The following is a 16,617-nucleotide window of genomic DNA, read 5'->3' on the forward strand; positions in this document are numbered from 1 at the left end:
TGAATACAAAAGAAAAGTGATCTCTTCAGTGTTTGTTGATAACTCCTGGGATTTGGGCTTGAGAAGAGGTCTAAGGGATTCTGAAATGGGGATGGTTGATGATTTGATCACTCAATTAGGGAAAGTCTTTCTTGATCGCTCTTGTAGGGATAGCGGAATTTGGAAACCTTCCCCTTCTAGTTTTTTCAGTTGCTCTTCTTTCTACAACATTTTGCTTCAAACCTCTAATCTTGTAGGGAACTTTTCTTCGAAGGAGGTGTGGGGTAGCCCTGTACCTCCAAGAATTCAGGCCTTTTGCTAGGAAGTAGCACTCCAAAAAATCAATACCTTGGATTTATTGCAGAAAAAGAGGCCAAATATGTGCCTCTCCCCCCATGTTTGTAGTCTCTACTTGGGTTCTGCTGAGACAATGGAAGGAGTAACCACTAAGGTTATCCATTAGTTGAAATCATGTGATCTTTTTAAGGATTTCTCAGCTGAAGACATTTATAGAAATTGGGGTATTGTGGCAACTACTACTTCTTCCAAAGCTATGATACAGGAAGTTTGGTCCCCACCGGTGCAACAAAGGGTAAAACTGAACTTTGATGGAAGTTGTATAGGTAATCCAGGCCCATTTGGTATAAGGAGGTGTTTTCAGAGATAATGAAGGCAAGATAATGGCTCTGTATTCAGGTGTAAAACTGATATTTCTTATGCAATGAGTCTCATTAGCCAGTTCATGCATTCCCTAGAGATACACATTTAGTAGCTATAGAGAGGGTTTTGTGTTACCTGAAAGGTACTCTAGAAAAGGGTATCTTGTTTGCTAAGCATGGACACATGAAGTTGGAAGCATACAATGGGCTGGATGTATTGATGATTAAGAGATCTACTTCAGGATACTGTGCTATGGTGGCAGGAAACATTGTTTCATGGAGGAGTAAGAAGCAATCTATAGTGGCTAGATCTTTAGCTAGGGCAGAGTACAAGGCAATGGCGCATGGAGTGTCAGAACTATTGTGGCTTAGGTCACTTTCGGAAGAATTGGGCATTGATTGTGAGAAGCCAATGATGCATGGAGTGTCAGAACTATTGTGGCTTAGGTCACTTTCGGAAGAATTGGGCATTGATTGTGAGAAGTCAATGATGCTATATTGTGATAACTAGGCAGCTATTAACATTGCACATAATCTGGTCCAACATGACTGAACCAAGCACATAGAAGTTAACAAACATTTTTTAGGGGAGAAAGTTAGGGGATGTTTGCTTGCCATTTGTTGCTTCTGAAGAATAGTTGGCTGATGTTTTGACAAAAGGTGTTCCAAAAGGAAAGCTGATACATTATATAAGCAAGCTGGGCATGATTGATATTTATGCTTAGTTTGAGGGGGAGTGTAGAGAGAATGGGCCCCAGTGGTTTATTTTCTTATTAGTTCATTTATTTTGTTTACTTGCTAATGTGCCTGTTAAGCTTCTTTTATTTCTTTTTAAGTGCTGAGTTGGCCGCCCACTTAAGGGCAGATCTGTAATTAGCTTTGATTAAACAAGTTTAATAAAAGGATTAGAGGGCTAGGAGAGGAGCATTGAACACTCTCTTCTTCTCCTCCCTTTCTTCTCCTTCGTCTTCTTCTTCCCTCTACTGTTTTCTCTTCTTCCTACTTTCTTCTTGCTGAAAGTCGAGATTTATTAATCTGAATTACATCTAACTTGGATGGTTTGTAAATGAGGGAGGGGACCCCTATTTATACACTAACCTCCTCAAAGAATTCTCTAGAACTATGTACACTTGGCATCATCTAGAAGCACCTCTAGAACATTCTACCTTCTACACTCTTCTATGGGATGCCCATTTCATAAGGTACAAGAACACTCTAGAGCAAGTCTACACCACTCCAAACTACGCTAGGGCGTTTCACACAAATCTAGATTGTTCCACAAGGTTCCACCAGAATCCGACCCTTTTTAGATGCATGGAGAACACTCTAGAACACCCTAGAATGCTTTGGAACAGCCTGGAAGCATGCAGAGTTGGCTAGAAGCCTTTGGAAGCATCTAGAAAACCTCTAGCCAAGTGCCTAATTATGTAACCCTGTGTCAGTACACATGTAAGCAGAGTGCAGTTACTGCCCGTCTGCCCCTTTTGAGTTCCTTGGTGAGTGTGCTAGGGGAGGTTTTGCCTCAAGAATGCTTAAGTGTTGACTTGTGTTTGTGACAAGCAATGTAAAACTATGACAAAATCACAATGGGTGTTCCCAAGATAGGAGTACAATATGGAACTGTGACAATCCTGTTGCAATACAGATCCGATACACGTGATCAGATATTGCCGGGCTTGTGTCACAATGCAGGATACGATAAGGGAAGGCGATGGGGAAGTTGAGTATGTATACACGATGGATGCATTGAGAGCTTTGATGAAGAACGTAGCGATGGGTAGCCAATCACCAGGTGGGGGATTGTGATGTCGCAATGTGAGAAAGAGATAAGGAGTTGCGATGTGGTGTGCTATTAGAAGGTAGCTGATATAAACTTGTGAGATGTCTGTTGTTGTTCTTTGCCGATGTGCTGTTATCTCATTGTGCTATGATCACTATGCGATGGCTGACTGCATTGTCTCATGGCATATGTCACTTGTTGTTCTGTGCCAATGTGCTGTTACCTCATTGTGCTACGATCACTATGCGATGTGCTGTTATCTCATTGTCCATATACTTACACTAGCAAGCTTTTTGTTACCAGTTTTCTTCCGACTCTTCTTTCTGTTTGTCACCATTCAAGTCTATTTATGCTTTAACATAATCTGTGGCATCATATTATATTTGACAGCAACTTACAAGACAACTGGAGGGTCAAGCAAATATGACTGATCCACTGATGCGGATGACAGTTCAGTCTAATGCAATGAGATCAGGAGTTATTTTGCAAAATTTAGGTGCTCTACTACTTGAGCTTGGTCGGGCAACCATGACACTGCGAATGGGCCGTACACCCGTAAGTTTATTTTTTAGTTCCTTCATGTATTCTGCTGTATTTTCCAGAAACAAAATGTATACAGGCCTAGTGATGTGATGCCGTTTTCTTACACCAGTCCGAGGCTGTTGTTAATGCTGGACCCTCAGTTTTCATATCAACATCTGGTCCCAATCCTATAATGGTGCAGGTTATGCTCTTACACTTAAAATTATTTGTTTTTTGGTGGTCTCTTTTCTTCCCCTGAAACTAATTAAACTTTGTTTGAGCAGCCTCTTCCTTTTCAACCAGGAACAAGTTTTGGTGCAGTCCCCATGGGAGCTGTACATTCTGGTTCTAGTTTGGTTGGTAGTACTCTTGCTTCTGGTTTTATTCCAAGGAATATTGATATACGGATACGTACAGGTGCTGTCTTTATTTTATGCCTAAAATGTTGTTGACATTTGGATGTTGGGTGTCCAATTCTTCTAACCATTTACATCCATTTTAGTAACTGGGTCCTCAATTCCCACAGCCAATGTTAATCAAGGGGAACAAGCTGGTGTACAGCAACCTCCAGGGCAAACAAATCCAGCAAGACCTGTTTTAGCAGGGGCTGCAGGTGCTCATTCTTTTACTGGAGAGTCTGGAGTAAGGGTAGTACCAATCAGAACTGTGGTTGCAGCAGTTCCTGCTCCAGTCAACCGTCCACCTTCTGATCCATCTGGTAGTTCTCTAGGGTTATTCTATCCACTTCTTGCTAGAGTTCAACATGTAACTTCTGGCCATTTCAGCAGTCCAAGAGGTTCCCAAGTGGCTTCTGAACGACCTCCGAGTGTTCCTGAAACTGAGCAACGTCCAAGCCCTGAATCTGCAGTGCAACACCAAAATATAGGATTAAACCATGATGCTTCTGCAAGAGATGTCAACTCAACAAATACAACCCCACAAAATGATCAAGGTAGAAAATTTAGGTTTAATTGTTTCATTTTGTAATTTTAGCTTAATTCTGTTTTTGTCATTTTGGGTGGTATACTTTTGGTCTTAAAAGACTTGCCTATTTGCCAGTCCGTAGCAATAAATTTCCTTGACTTTTCCATCTTTACAGTAGGAAGAAAAGTAGCAATAAATCCTATGGTTTCATTAGAGATTATGCGCTTAAATATAGAGAAAACAGTCAGAATAGAAGAGAGAAAGAGAAAAGAGAGAAGAGAAGGTTTTGGGAGGAAGAGATCATAGCTGTTTTCCAGCCCATCTTAATGATTTGTTGAAACCATCCTAATGGAAAAGGAAATAACAAGGATGACCTTAATAGGCAGCAGAAAGAATAAGGAAATAAAAGACGGCCTTGGCTCTCTACAACTAAAGCCCATTAACATAACAAAAGGCTAAAGAACAAGGAAGCTTCTCATGTCCCAATAACTCAACATGCTTGCTCTCATGCATACAGGTTACATTCTTCTTTTCCTAGAATCCACTGCATCAAAGGTTTTATCTATTATTGTTCCCAATTTCCATATGGATTGGAAAATCCCATCTCTTGTTCACCTTGATGCAGGGTCAACTGCTTTGGTACCATACTGATGCAAGATTTACTGCAAAATAAAAACTGCAAGATAAAAATAACCTATGTATCAGTACTTAGTCTTCTCTAGGAATCTGAACCTAGAGGTTCTATTAAGACTAGCATGCAATAGCTTCTTGAAGGAATCAACACCATCCAAAAAATTAGATAAACTATACCATTAGAAATAGAAAACTCACTTTTCATTTGATATCAAAAAGAGAGGTCTTATTTATAGGACTACGACTCTAGCCTACTAAAATAACTCCAACTTGTTAACATAACTCCTAAACCAATTAGGAAAACCAACTTACAATCTAACTTATCCAACTATGACTACGAGACCATTAATGATTCAAGTAATCAGAAATTCAGAACATAGCTACCAAAATTTTACAGTAGTAGCTTATTATTCATAGATTATTCCTCTTCTCAATGAATTCATTACCTATTTTCAAAATAGAAAAAAAAAAAAAAGAAAAAGATACATAAGAAGAGTCCACCAAACATTCTATTTGCCAAGCATGCACAACACTTCTCCATTCAGGCTTAGGACCATAGTGCAGAGCAAAAACCATCTCACTGAATGGAATCCAATAAAAGAAAGGGTTCAATCAGTCTTGAAGTTATAAATTCAATTTAATTTCAATTATATGAGTGATCAAGGGAGTGTTCTCCAAAGTGAACTGTTTTCCTTGTTGCAAATTTCTAAAAAAAAAAAAAAAGAACCCAACCGGGTTGAAAGCAAATTGGTTCTTAAAACAACAAAGAAAACATGTTTATGTGTGCCTTTTGTTTCCAAATTGAAACCAAAAATATGTTCTTGAGTTTGTTTTTTTTTTTTTTTTGAAAAAGGTAAAGAGCATGTTTTTATCTGGTTATTTAACATGTTTTAAAAATTGTAGTTTTGATGGTTTAAAAAATATGTATTGTTTTCTTTTGAAACAATACCAACTTGTTTTTACTTTTCAAAACAAAAATACAGTTTGAGAACTTTCTTTTGTTTTTTGCTGATGTGGCAATTTCAAAAACAAATGATAACAAAAACATACATGTTGTAGAACACTCCTGGAAGTTATCAAAAAAATCTGATTAATTAAATTGAATTGTAGGGACCTTTTAACCATGAATGCTAGAACTGTCAAAAAACATGATACTGATGCAAAATGGTCAAGTAGTGGGACCCAAAATGATCGAGAGTCTGCAGCATAGATTCCCAACTGATTTGATCAGTTGTTAAGGACCCTTTTTCCTGGTGAGCAAATCAGTGTTGCTAATGTTAATTTCCATGGCATGACTTTTGGCTCTGCTACTGAACATGTAGGGATAACCAGAAATGCTGCTGATGCAAGGGATGCAGCCTCTGGAGTGGGATCTGATGATGGGATATTCTTATCCAATTTGCTTCGCCAAGTTATACCCGTGATATCCCAAATCACAGCTACAGAGCAAGATGTTATATTACCAGAAAGTATAGACACTTCGGGGCATAGAGCTGATTGTGGTTCTTCAACACAAGTAAGTATACTCATGCAATCATGAAAAAATATAAGAGGAAAACAGGTCCAGACCCTTGCCAATTTATTAAATGCATAATAAAAACTTTCTGGGAAAGGGCAAAATGTGTTTTTTTTTTGTGTTTCCTCTTGTTTTTCTTGTTACATGAACCTCAAATAACTGATTTAGTTTCCATTATACGATGTCATGTGCGTAGACCACAGAGAGCTCTAGCACTGGGAACTTGCGTAGGTGCAGTGATCATATTCCGACTGCTCCAAATTCAAAACGTCAGAAGGTTCTCTCTCTCTCTCACCTGTTATCTCTTTATTCATTGTGCTTCAAGATCTGGGCCTAATAAAAGTCACAACTCAACCCATCTTGCATTGAATGATATGGACTGTCAAATTTTTTTGGAACTAGATGCCGATTATCAAAAGTCTGAACTCCAAACATAGGCTATAGTAATTATGTAGGTAATCAAGAAACAGATATGTTTGTAGAGCTGGAGACAATGCATTTGCAGAGATACTCAATTTCACTGACCCTAAATATCACATGCAAATGTTAAGTTATGCATGTAATTAGTACATACATTATCAATAAATATAGGATCCTGATAAATACAGTTAGTTTGTCTGCCATCCTCTTCATGCATAATTAAGAGATCCGCCATATTTCAAGGATACTGTGGAGATCTCGAGAACTAAATTGTGATTGGCTAAATTACTGGTATTCTTCTAGTTGTAAAAAATGCTATGATTGGCTTAGGCTTCTTGACCTGTGTAATTAGGAGCCATCAAATGGTGGATCCAGTGTTTTAAAAACTTGCTCACTTTGCTCGCTTGCCTCTGCTTCAACAAGACCCCCCCTTTCAGCTAGTGTTATGCATCTTCATTTCTTCTTAATATAAACAGTTTTAATTAAAAATATAGAAAAATGAGATCCTCCTTCCTTCCTTCCTCCCCCTCTTACGGAGGTTTACGTCTCTTATGTTTTGAACTATGCCTCATGCCTCCAGTTAGTGGAACCCCTCACTTCACGCCTCCATGTTTTAAAACATTACTGGATCCTACATGTTCGAAACTTTCTTATTGGAAAGCTGGAGGATGGTAAATTTTTTCCTAATCCTTAACTTCTGAAATGGCCTATATGAAATGAAAGTATCTAGGTTTAGTCAATAAGAGCAAAAGAGAGAAAAACAAGAGGAAAAATATTGAGAAGCCACCGTTTCTTTTTTTTTTTTTGGGGGGGGGGAGAATGTAAGGTTAATCTATTAAAAAGAAAAAAGAGAGGTTGTTGGTGTAAATGGATCTTGGGGTGTGGTTGGACTTGTCACTATTTGATTTTGGTGAATGGTATGGCGGTGGATCATTTTCCAGCCCTCAGAGGTTTAAGGCAAGGAGACTCCCTCTCTCCTTTCATTTTCACTTTGATTGTTGATGTTTTTGAGAGATTAGTAATGAGGACTGATTCTCAAGGATTAATAAGGGGTTGGAGAGTAGGCAGGGTGAAATACTAGTTACTCATTTGTAATTTTCTGACGACACAATATTGGTTTGTGAAGGAGGGGATCTAAATTGAGTAAGGAACTTAAAGCGGATTGTAGAGCTCTTTGAAAAAATGTGCAACCAAAAAATCAACCTTCACAAAAGTTGTATTGTGGGTTTGAATATGAATGAGGAAATAACTAAGAGAGCGGAAATTTTGGGTTTTGTGGTCTCTCAATGGCCCTTGACCCATTTGGGTCTTCCTTTAGGGGATAGCCCTAGGAATAGCCATTTTTGGAATCCAGAGATTGAGAGGTTCACTAAGAAATTGGCCTCATGGTAAAGGTGAGTAGAGATAAGTTGTGGGAAAAAGGTGGTCATCAGCATTCATGGCCTTGTGGCTGAAGGCTAGGACTCTGGATTTCAGATTGGGGCTACATGAGCTTCTCCATGGAAACCCATCCATCTCATACTTCATTTTTCCATTTATCAAGTATAAACCATGCTTTGGGAACTTTGTCAAATTCTGGGAACATGTTTGTTTGGTTGGGTTACTCTCCCCTAAAGGACCAACATCGTTCTCTTTTTGGTCTATCAAAATCGTAAAGATGAACCTATCTCCTCTTTTTTGGTTCAATCCAATTCAAGATCTGGTCTTGAGTGGGATTTGGGATTTCGAAGTGGTCTTCATGAATGATGTTTCGTCTTTGCTCCAAAGCCTTGAGAGTGATTTTCAAGCCTACAAGAAGAGATTCTTGAATTTGGACTCTTTCTTTCTCAAGTCCTTTTTCTTGTGCGTCATTCTATAAATCCCTAATTCAATTGAGTGACAACCTTGGGGTTCCTTTTCCTATTAGAGAGTGGAGTAGACCTATTCCACCTAGGATAAGAGTTTTTTTATGGGAATTATTTGTGGAAAGAATTAACACTTGTGACTTGCTCCAAAGAAAGAAACCCAATTGGTCCTTTATCTCCTCACTGGTGTTCTCTCTGTAAAGCCAAAGGTGAGTCCTGCTATCAGTTATTAATCACCTACTCTCTTTCTTCTTCAATTTGGAAATGGTTTCTTTCTTTGTTTTGGTGTAGGTGGAGCCCCCTGCCAAATGTACAAAACCTGTTTGCCTCTTTCTTTCTTGGCCAAAGAAGAGGGGAAGAACTCTGTGGAGGTGTATAAGGCTAGTGGTTTGCTGGACAATTTAGGAAGAAAGGAATCAAAGAACTTTCTCTAGTGTTGAAAGAATTTAGAGTTCTCTAATTGAAATTATTATGATTAGTGTGGTCCATTGGGTGAAGTTGAAACTCTTTTGAGGATTTTCATGCTAGTGAAGAGATGAGGAAGTGGTTTGAAATTGTTGGCTTGTCTTCTTACAGAGTTGTGACCAAGCTAGTTTGGTCCCCACCTAATTTCTGATTTCATAAAGCTAAACTTTGATGGCAGCAGTGAAGGAAATCCAGGTCCTTCAGGTATTGTTGGAGTCTTCAGGGATGAGGAGGGAAGGGTTATTGTGCTATTTTCAGGTCCTATTGGTGTAAGCGACTCGATGAGGGCTGAAATTTTGGTTGTTTTGGAAGGATTCAAAAAGCTAAGGAATTGAATAATAGTAAGTTGGTCGGAGGGGACTCTAAACTGGTTATAAATTGGTTGCAACTGGAGGAGGATGCTGGATGGTGGGATTATATCTATGAGAAGGAAAATAGGCATCTTGTTACAAGACTTTGAGTTTTGTGTACAATGGGTAAAAAGGGATGCTAATTCCTTTGCTGATACATTGGCCCAAACAAGGGGTGGGAAGAAGTCTTCTGTTCTGGCCTTCTGGGTTGTATTGTAATTTTTTATTTCTTTTGGGAGAGAAAGAGAGATTCTCTCTCCTTGTTGCATTTCTTATGCATAATTTACATCGATATCAATGAATTTGTTTCAGTTATTGATCGAAAAAAAAAAACAAAATCGTATACAAGGCATAATTTACTTCTATATCAATGTATACAAGGCATACACAACCAAGAACAAAAACAGCCCCCCACCCCCCTAAAAAAATAAATAAATAAATAAAAAAAAAACACCTAAAACCTAAAAACCTAGAGACAAACCCAACTGGACTAGGCCAAAAACGACAAAAAACGATTGCAAGCAACAACAGGGGCCCAGAAAACCTAGACCACACCCAGCTGAGTCCTGATCTGCTGACCACAACACATTGCTGGCCACATTCGCCTAACCGCAAATAGGGGTTGTCAGTGATATAAAGTACAAGAGATGTCCCAATGTGCAGCTGGGTAAACATGGCCAGCGATGTGTTGTGGTCGGCAGATCGGAACTGCACCCAGCTAGGGACTGCTAGGCCCAAACAGAGACAACAAAAACCTAACAGTAAGAGGTGACAAACAAAGGGCCCACACCTAATGAGCCTCACCACCCTAGCCACTAAGACCTGAGGCCAACTATGCCAACATGGAAGAGAAAATAACTCTATCCTTTGATCGCTAGGGGTGAGCAAGAAAAACTGAAAAACCAAACCAACGAGACCAAACTTTAAAATTTCAGTTAACCGAACCGGTCAATTTGGTTTCGGTTAACCAATATAAAAAATTGGCAGTTAATCGAAACAACCGGTATACATATATTTCTATATATTATATGTATATTTATGTATAGTATATATTTTTTTCATATATATTTTATATTATCCATATATTATAATTAATAAATATGCATTATATATAAATATATATATATATATATATTTATAATATATGATATATAATTTATTATTTAGAATATAATATTTTATATGTATTTCTATTTTTTATTATATGGTTCTATTTTTATTTATAATATATATTGTAAATATAAAAAAACCGAAACACTAATGAACTGAACCAACGATTAATCGAACTAGTCAACCAGTTAATTGATTGGCTTCAGTTTGATTTTGGTTATCAGTTTTCCAGAAACTGGTAGTACCAGTTCGGTTTAAAAAATAAGCCCACAGTTCGGTTAACCGAACTGTGAGCACCCCTACTGATCGTTGACCTTCCTCTGCCTCTTCTACCCCTCCCTTTGGTGCTTTGTGCGCCATGGATTGAGGCCTTCCTCTACCTCTTCTATCCATTTCTCTGGCATTCTGAATGCCACTAGTGGTAGGCTTTGCTACCACAATGTCATAACATTCCACAAGGTGTTTGGGTCTTCTAAGATCGTGTAAGTAGTCCAAACTTTCAGAAGAACAACCGGATGAGGTGCTAAACAAATCCAAATCCGATTCCTGATTTGTAATGAGATCCAGCGACACATCATGATCTCTCACCACTTTGTTTTCTTTGGATTTTAACCAATCTGAGACTTGATCTTCTTGACCATCCATGGAAGAGACCCCAAGAAAATTGCGAGAATTCATCAATTGCTCCACCTGAAAAGGAGAAGGGAGGCGACAATCAACCACCGAAAGTGGATCTTCTTGGTCCACTTGCCCAATCCAGTAGGAGGCTTCAGTGGTCTGGTGAGAACACTTGGAAACAGGCATGCTGACACTTTCAGGGGTCAAGTCAATAGAGTCTTCCTGATCAGCTGGAATCAAATGCTTTTGGGGCCCTCTGACAACAAAAGGACCTTGCCGAGAATTATGAGGCCTACCACAAATACTTGGACCCTTTTATCTCCAAAAGTCTTTGCCAAAGAGAGCCCCACAGAACTAATCCTTGGGATTGCAACGATGGAGAGAATGGCTTGGAACCAAAGAAAAGACAAATCAGATTGTTCCTGGGAACCAATAGGTGCATAGATTGATGTCTGGGATCAAAACCTGTTTGTCTTCTCCTTGGGCATGATCTGCAACATCATTGTTACCTCCACTAAAACGATATAGAGTGGAGCCTCCTGATTCACCTGCTAAACTCACCGCAACTGGTATTCGTCCCTGCCTGAAAAAGCCTCGCTCCAGGAAAATTCAAATCAACCCTGTCTTCTGATGGGGGAACACTACAGGGCCTGAGGGAAACCAGTCGACCAGTGACAGACCTGACAGAAACGGTTGCCTGAGAAACGACATCTTCTACTGCTAAACGTAGGAGGTACCTGACCACCAGTTCAGTGGTTTTGGGAATGTCCCAAACTCATTTACTCCAAAAGAACAGCTGAAGAGAATCAATATTCTTCCAAGAAATGTTGGATGGGTCTGCCTTAATGAGACCTCCTACTGCATCCCCGATTTCTTTGAACACAGCAGGGCACCAGGCATGCAGGGGAACTCCAAAAACTCGGATCCACCACTGTCCATGTCTCTGCCTTTTGAAGTGTCTCATTGGGATCCACCGGGACAGGGGGAAACAAAGTCCATTTAAACAAGACTTCACAGAGTGCAGTGCTCCACCGGCTTCTTCCTCAGAAGAGATGATGAGAAGCATCTCACTCTCTTCCAACTTCCTGACAAGCATTCTCTTCTCTGCAGGTTGTGCAAGATAAGGCAAACCCACCTCTCAACCTCAACCATATCTGGACAACCATCTGAGAAGCAAATAACCAAACAACAACAAAGGAAGTCCTCCCACTCCTCCATGCCAGATTTTCAAACAAAGACTGTTCACAGCACCCTGCACCCCAAGTCCCTAATTGCAGCACTTGCCTCCTCAAGGAAACCTAAATTGTCTGTTACAAAATTTAAAGTCTTAAGAGTTTAGTTGAGGCATTAAGATTTATGTCAACCTCTTAACCAATGGCCATAGTCTAGCCTACTTATGGCCCATAAAACCCAAAAAGCTCTTTTAACCAAAGGCCATAATCTATATGAAACCCAAAAACTATTAAATTTTATCTTGCGCAGCATATCTAGTCATTTTCCTAGGTTATAATCACTCAAAAACTGTCCTAATCACCATAGTTTTCAAGGCAACAAGGCGAGGCTAGGCGACTGGGGGCGCCTTGTCACCTAGTCACCTAGGCGGGCACCTAGGCAATGGATTTTTTATGTTAAAAACATAGATCCTAGGGTAGTTTCCTAGGGTACCATAACCATATTTCTTTAATAATTATTCATGATTTTCATAAGAAAAGTATAAATTTCATATTAAAGTATAGAAAATCAACATATTCATGAGAAGAAAATGAAGAAGGAAAATAAAATTCAAAAAATATAGGGGCTGAACCCTTATTTTTGTTATAGGAAAAGAAAATAATTATGATAGTAGTAGCAGAAGAAGAAGTAGTAGAAGAAGAATATATGTAAGAGGAAAATGTGCTGATTAGATAAAATTTTTAGTTTTTCCTTACTTATTGGTTCAGGTTTTTAAGCCTTTGAGGGTTCAATACAGCATTTAGCAATGTTTGTGTTGATTAAACCCTAATAAATAAGAAGAAATAAAAAGAAATTGTATATAAACACACAAAATGATTATTTTAGTTTAATAATGTCTATTTTATAATTATAATCTCAAAAAAGAATGAATAAAAAAGTATTTTATATTAGGAAATAGAAAATTGTTAGGCGATTAGGCGAGGCGAGCCTCAAAGGGCACCTTGTCACCTAGGCGCCCGACTAGCCGTTGCCTTGACAACTATGCTAATCACAATAAAGAATTGAACAAGAAAAGAAAGGCAACTTCTATGATACTGAAAAGGCAAAATACATAAATACCAGTTTGATTGGTTATCAATTCTTAACCCCACCGAAGATTGATTAGAATTATTAGAATAAAGAGGTCAAGAATTGTTACCTTGTATGGAGTCTAACATGTACTTGTTTTCAAAATGGATATCCATTCTAAGTTGCATCAATTCTTAGGATTTTGAAGTTTGGTGTTCTTGATGCAGAAGGAGTAATCTGTTCCAAAAGAATGCAGCTATGGTCAACATACAACTGTGAAAATGGATGCTTAACTCTAATCACAAGATTCAACAACTTCATCGTACAGGTAATTGGAGGCATTTTTTTTTTCTCTTTGGTCATAAGTGGCAGGATGTATCAAACTTTCACTTTTTTTTTTTTTTTGTTTTACTGAGCAACATGTGAAAATAATGTGACATTCCTTACGTAGTAAATTCAATCTTCTCTTCGTAATTTATTTAATTACATCTTTACTGTGAGCGGCATCTTGGTTTCAATTCCATCTGTAAATTATAACCTCGTACATGCATACATTCACACGCTTAGTTATTTCAGCCTCTCAAGAACACGATGGTTGATCTTGCATTTCAGTCTTTCAGATCGTATGCACGTCAGTAGGAAGTCTTTCATTTATTTATTTTTGTTGGAAAAGGAGAATAGCTTGACCTTCGACCTTCGTATAATATCAAAAGGATTCTAGCTATTCTAAACCGGCAATTGGGTGTCCCACTGTCCCCACTTCCCAGGTGGATCATACATGACCTTTTGTGTGGGTTCTGTGTCCAAAAAGATAAACAGGGTCTGACTGAATTTACTTGCATATCAGTTTGGCCATGATTTTTGAAGTATCGATAATCCTCGACACACGCAACACTACCACAAAAAAAGAAAAAAAGAAAAAAATTGTGTATCATTCGATTCAAAGGAGCGACACTACCACTGCCCGAAGCATCATTTCTGACGATTTAACATCGTAATTTTTTTCGTGTTTGTGGGATGTGATTTTCTTGTTGGTTCCATACAAGCACGTTTCAAAGCCTTCAAGCATTAATGCATATTTATGCAGGAATTGCAGAAAATAAGAGAATATATAAAAATACATATTACATGCTAAAACAGAAAATACAAAAAATTGGAAATTGCAAAATAAAATACAATAAAAAAAGACATGAATTTCAGTGGTTTTCCAGTAGATAACTATCATAGCGTTAGCACCTGTTTTAAATAGCTCTTGGATTCCTCGTTCTTAAGAGCATTTGTATCTAAGCATGTTTTCCATCTTTCTTTAAATTCTATTCCTTTGGCCCTTCTTAATGTAAAACATTTATTATTGGATTGGACCAAAACATTTATTATTGGATTGGACCTGGTCCATCTGTAATTAATTTATATTGGATTCGGTTGGATTAAACCAATTTCTGGTCTATTGATATAACATAAGAATATAGGTGTCAATGGACCGGGTTTACATTGAACCAATCTAAACCAAAACGAATTTGAACAGATTAAACGGTCCAGACATTGAATTGGACTGGTCCAAAATATTCATTGGATTTGATTGGACCAGGTCCATTTATAATGGACTCACATTAAACTGAATCGGATTGGACCAAATCTAGTCCAACTGATACCCTTAAATTGACAAAAAAGAGTGTGACAAGTGTTCTATACCTGCTACAATGGCACAAGACTCATCCAGAGACCCACGAGTGTTCTACACCAACTCATTATTTCGTATCCCACTTCAAGCTGAACATACTTGGAAGATGATGGATATGCTTCAATTGAAGCAGTGGGAAATCCTTCCCCTAAGCATCCATAACCCATTTTAGCCCACAAGAATTTCTTCTACAGCTCACAAATCTTCAAAATGTATTTAGGGGTTATGGAAAATTTCAGGCTGAAAATCAACGAACATACCTGCATAAAAAGGTTTTCAACAGTTCATAAAACACGAAAACATCAAGTTTTCAATGTTCTTCACAATTTCAAGCTGCAAAATCAATGAACCCATCTTCCAGAAGCAATCAGCGGCACCCAAAGAATAACAGATTTTTTTTTTTCAAGGACTCCCTTTAGTTTCTAGTACTAGATTAATTAGCCAAGTAATGCAATGCACCTATTGATGCAAAAGATGATATTATAAAAATAAACGAATTGAGTTAACCTAACATGTCTCCTATCTCTAAATCAGGCCTGCTTCAAGGAAAACCTTTTTGACAAAATTTAAATTTATCCCATTAAACTGCAAAAGAATATTATGAAATTAACAAGCCAACAAAGAAAACATAGACAAATGGAGAACCGGGTAATTAACATGAGATTGGCCTAGTGTGATGAAATGTTCCCTATTGATTACAGATTTATCACTACATACAATTACTGTGAAGAACTTGTTCCTTCGATGATGAAGCCAAGTATGCATATGCCTGCAATTTCGAAATACAATTACATTGTTGTATGTGGATTTATAGAGCATGTAACTGAACTAGCGTAATTATATATCTATATCTATAATTATACTTTTATACTGCTATAAAAAGTATGAAGCAGGGTGTAGAACTTTTCTTTAACTAAAATACCCCTAGTTTTGAATTTAGTCCATCTCTAATTGTGAGGGTTAAAGTGTAATTTGAATTATTACTTTTTACCTTGCTTAATTCATCTTCAATAAATCTTTTATTTAAGGTATTAACAACCATTCTCTTTCATTAAATCTTATAATTAAGGTATTTCTCACTAATAAATTATATTAATTAAATTCAGGGTAAAAGACTTAAACATACTCTGAGTTTTCTCATAAAGGCTAAAACATACCTTGTGTCTTCTCAAAGCTTTTAAGCTGCATTTGGTGGGGCTTCTTTCCTCTAAATGGGCTTTTCTAGAAGCACTTGTCACTACATCACCGTGTATGAACTATGGGGAAATGCCTGTCCCTATATTTCAACATGTTTCGAACAAATTTCCTATAAAGGTTTAAGCTTTAAAATAGATTTGGAGCCAAAGTATAAGTTTAAGCATGTGCTTGCTTTTACATCAAGAGATGATAGTAGAGGTATTGTTGGTCATTCACTCCTATTTTTTAAGTAGTTTTTGGAATATGTGGATGATTTATTATTGTATGCATAGAGAAGCTGCATCAACAATGAACGGATTGAATCATGGTCTACACAACAATGAAGCCTACTAAGCCAAGCTTAGAAAAAACCCTAGGAGTACGTTCACCACTTTAGGATCACACTCTCCTTTAAGAATGTCAAGAATTTTGAGAAAAGTCTTCTCATTTCCATCTGATGGATACCCATTTACTGCTTTTTCACCAAATGCTTTTTGGGGTGCTTTTGGCCTCTATCAAATGATGATGGTGGTTTCATAGGGCCAATTTACTCTACGGTAATGAAGATGCATAATCATCATTCTATTAAATTTAGTTGCATTCTTATACCTTTAAAATTATAGATTATACATTTAAGAGTAAATTGCATATTAGTACACTATACTTTGGAGGTGGCCTGACTTCAGTATTGTAGTAACA

General features: G+C 37.8%; 1 protein-coding gene across 6 annotated transcripts in view; it reads left to right on the forward strand.

Moving 5' to 3' along the window:
- LOC104588496 (ubiquitin-like domain-containing protein CIP73) overlaps positions 1-13,544 on the forward strand; it is a 56,110-nt gene extending 42,566 nt beyond the window's left edge. For 4 of the 6 annotated variants that reach the window (XM_019196161.2, XM_019196163.2, XM_010246439.3 and 1 more), the window contains 7 exons: positions 2,809-2,973; positions 3,071-3,142; positions 3,225-3,357; positions 3,443-3,892; positions 5,820-6,013; positions 6,210-6,290; positions 13,289-13,544. In XM_019196161.2, the coding sequence (XP_019051706.1) occupies positions 2,809-2,973; positions 3,071-3,142; positions 3,225-3,357; positions 3,443-3,892; positions 5,820-6,013; positions 6,210-6,290; positions 13,289-13,297 (1,104 nt within the window). In that variant the 3' untranslated portion in view covers positions 13,298-13,544. The remainder of the gene's footprint in view (positions 1-2,808; positions 2,974-3,070; positions 3,143-3,224; positions 3,358-3,442; positions 3,893-5,819; positions 6,014-6,209; positions 6,291-13,288) is intronic. The other 2 variants (XM_088892799.1, XM_019196162.2) reach the window with 1 other exon arrangement.
- Positions 13,545-16,617: the final 3,073 nt, after the last annotated feature.

Source organism: Nelumbo nucifera, chromosome 8 (genome assembly GCF_055504915.1).
Source record: "Nelumbo nucifera cultivar China Antique chromosome 8, China Antique-T2T, whole genome shotgun sequence".
Classification (NCBI taxonomy): Eukaryota; Viridiplantae; Streptophyta; class Magnoliopsida; order Proteales; family Nelumbonaceae; genus Nelumbo; species Nelumbo nucifera.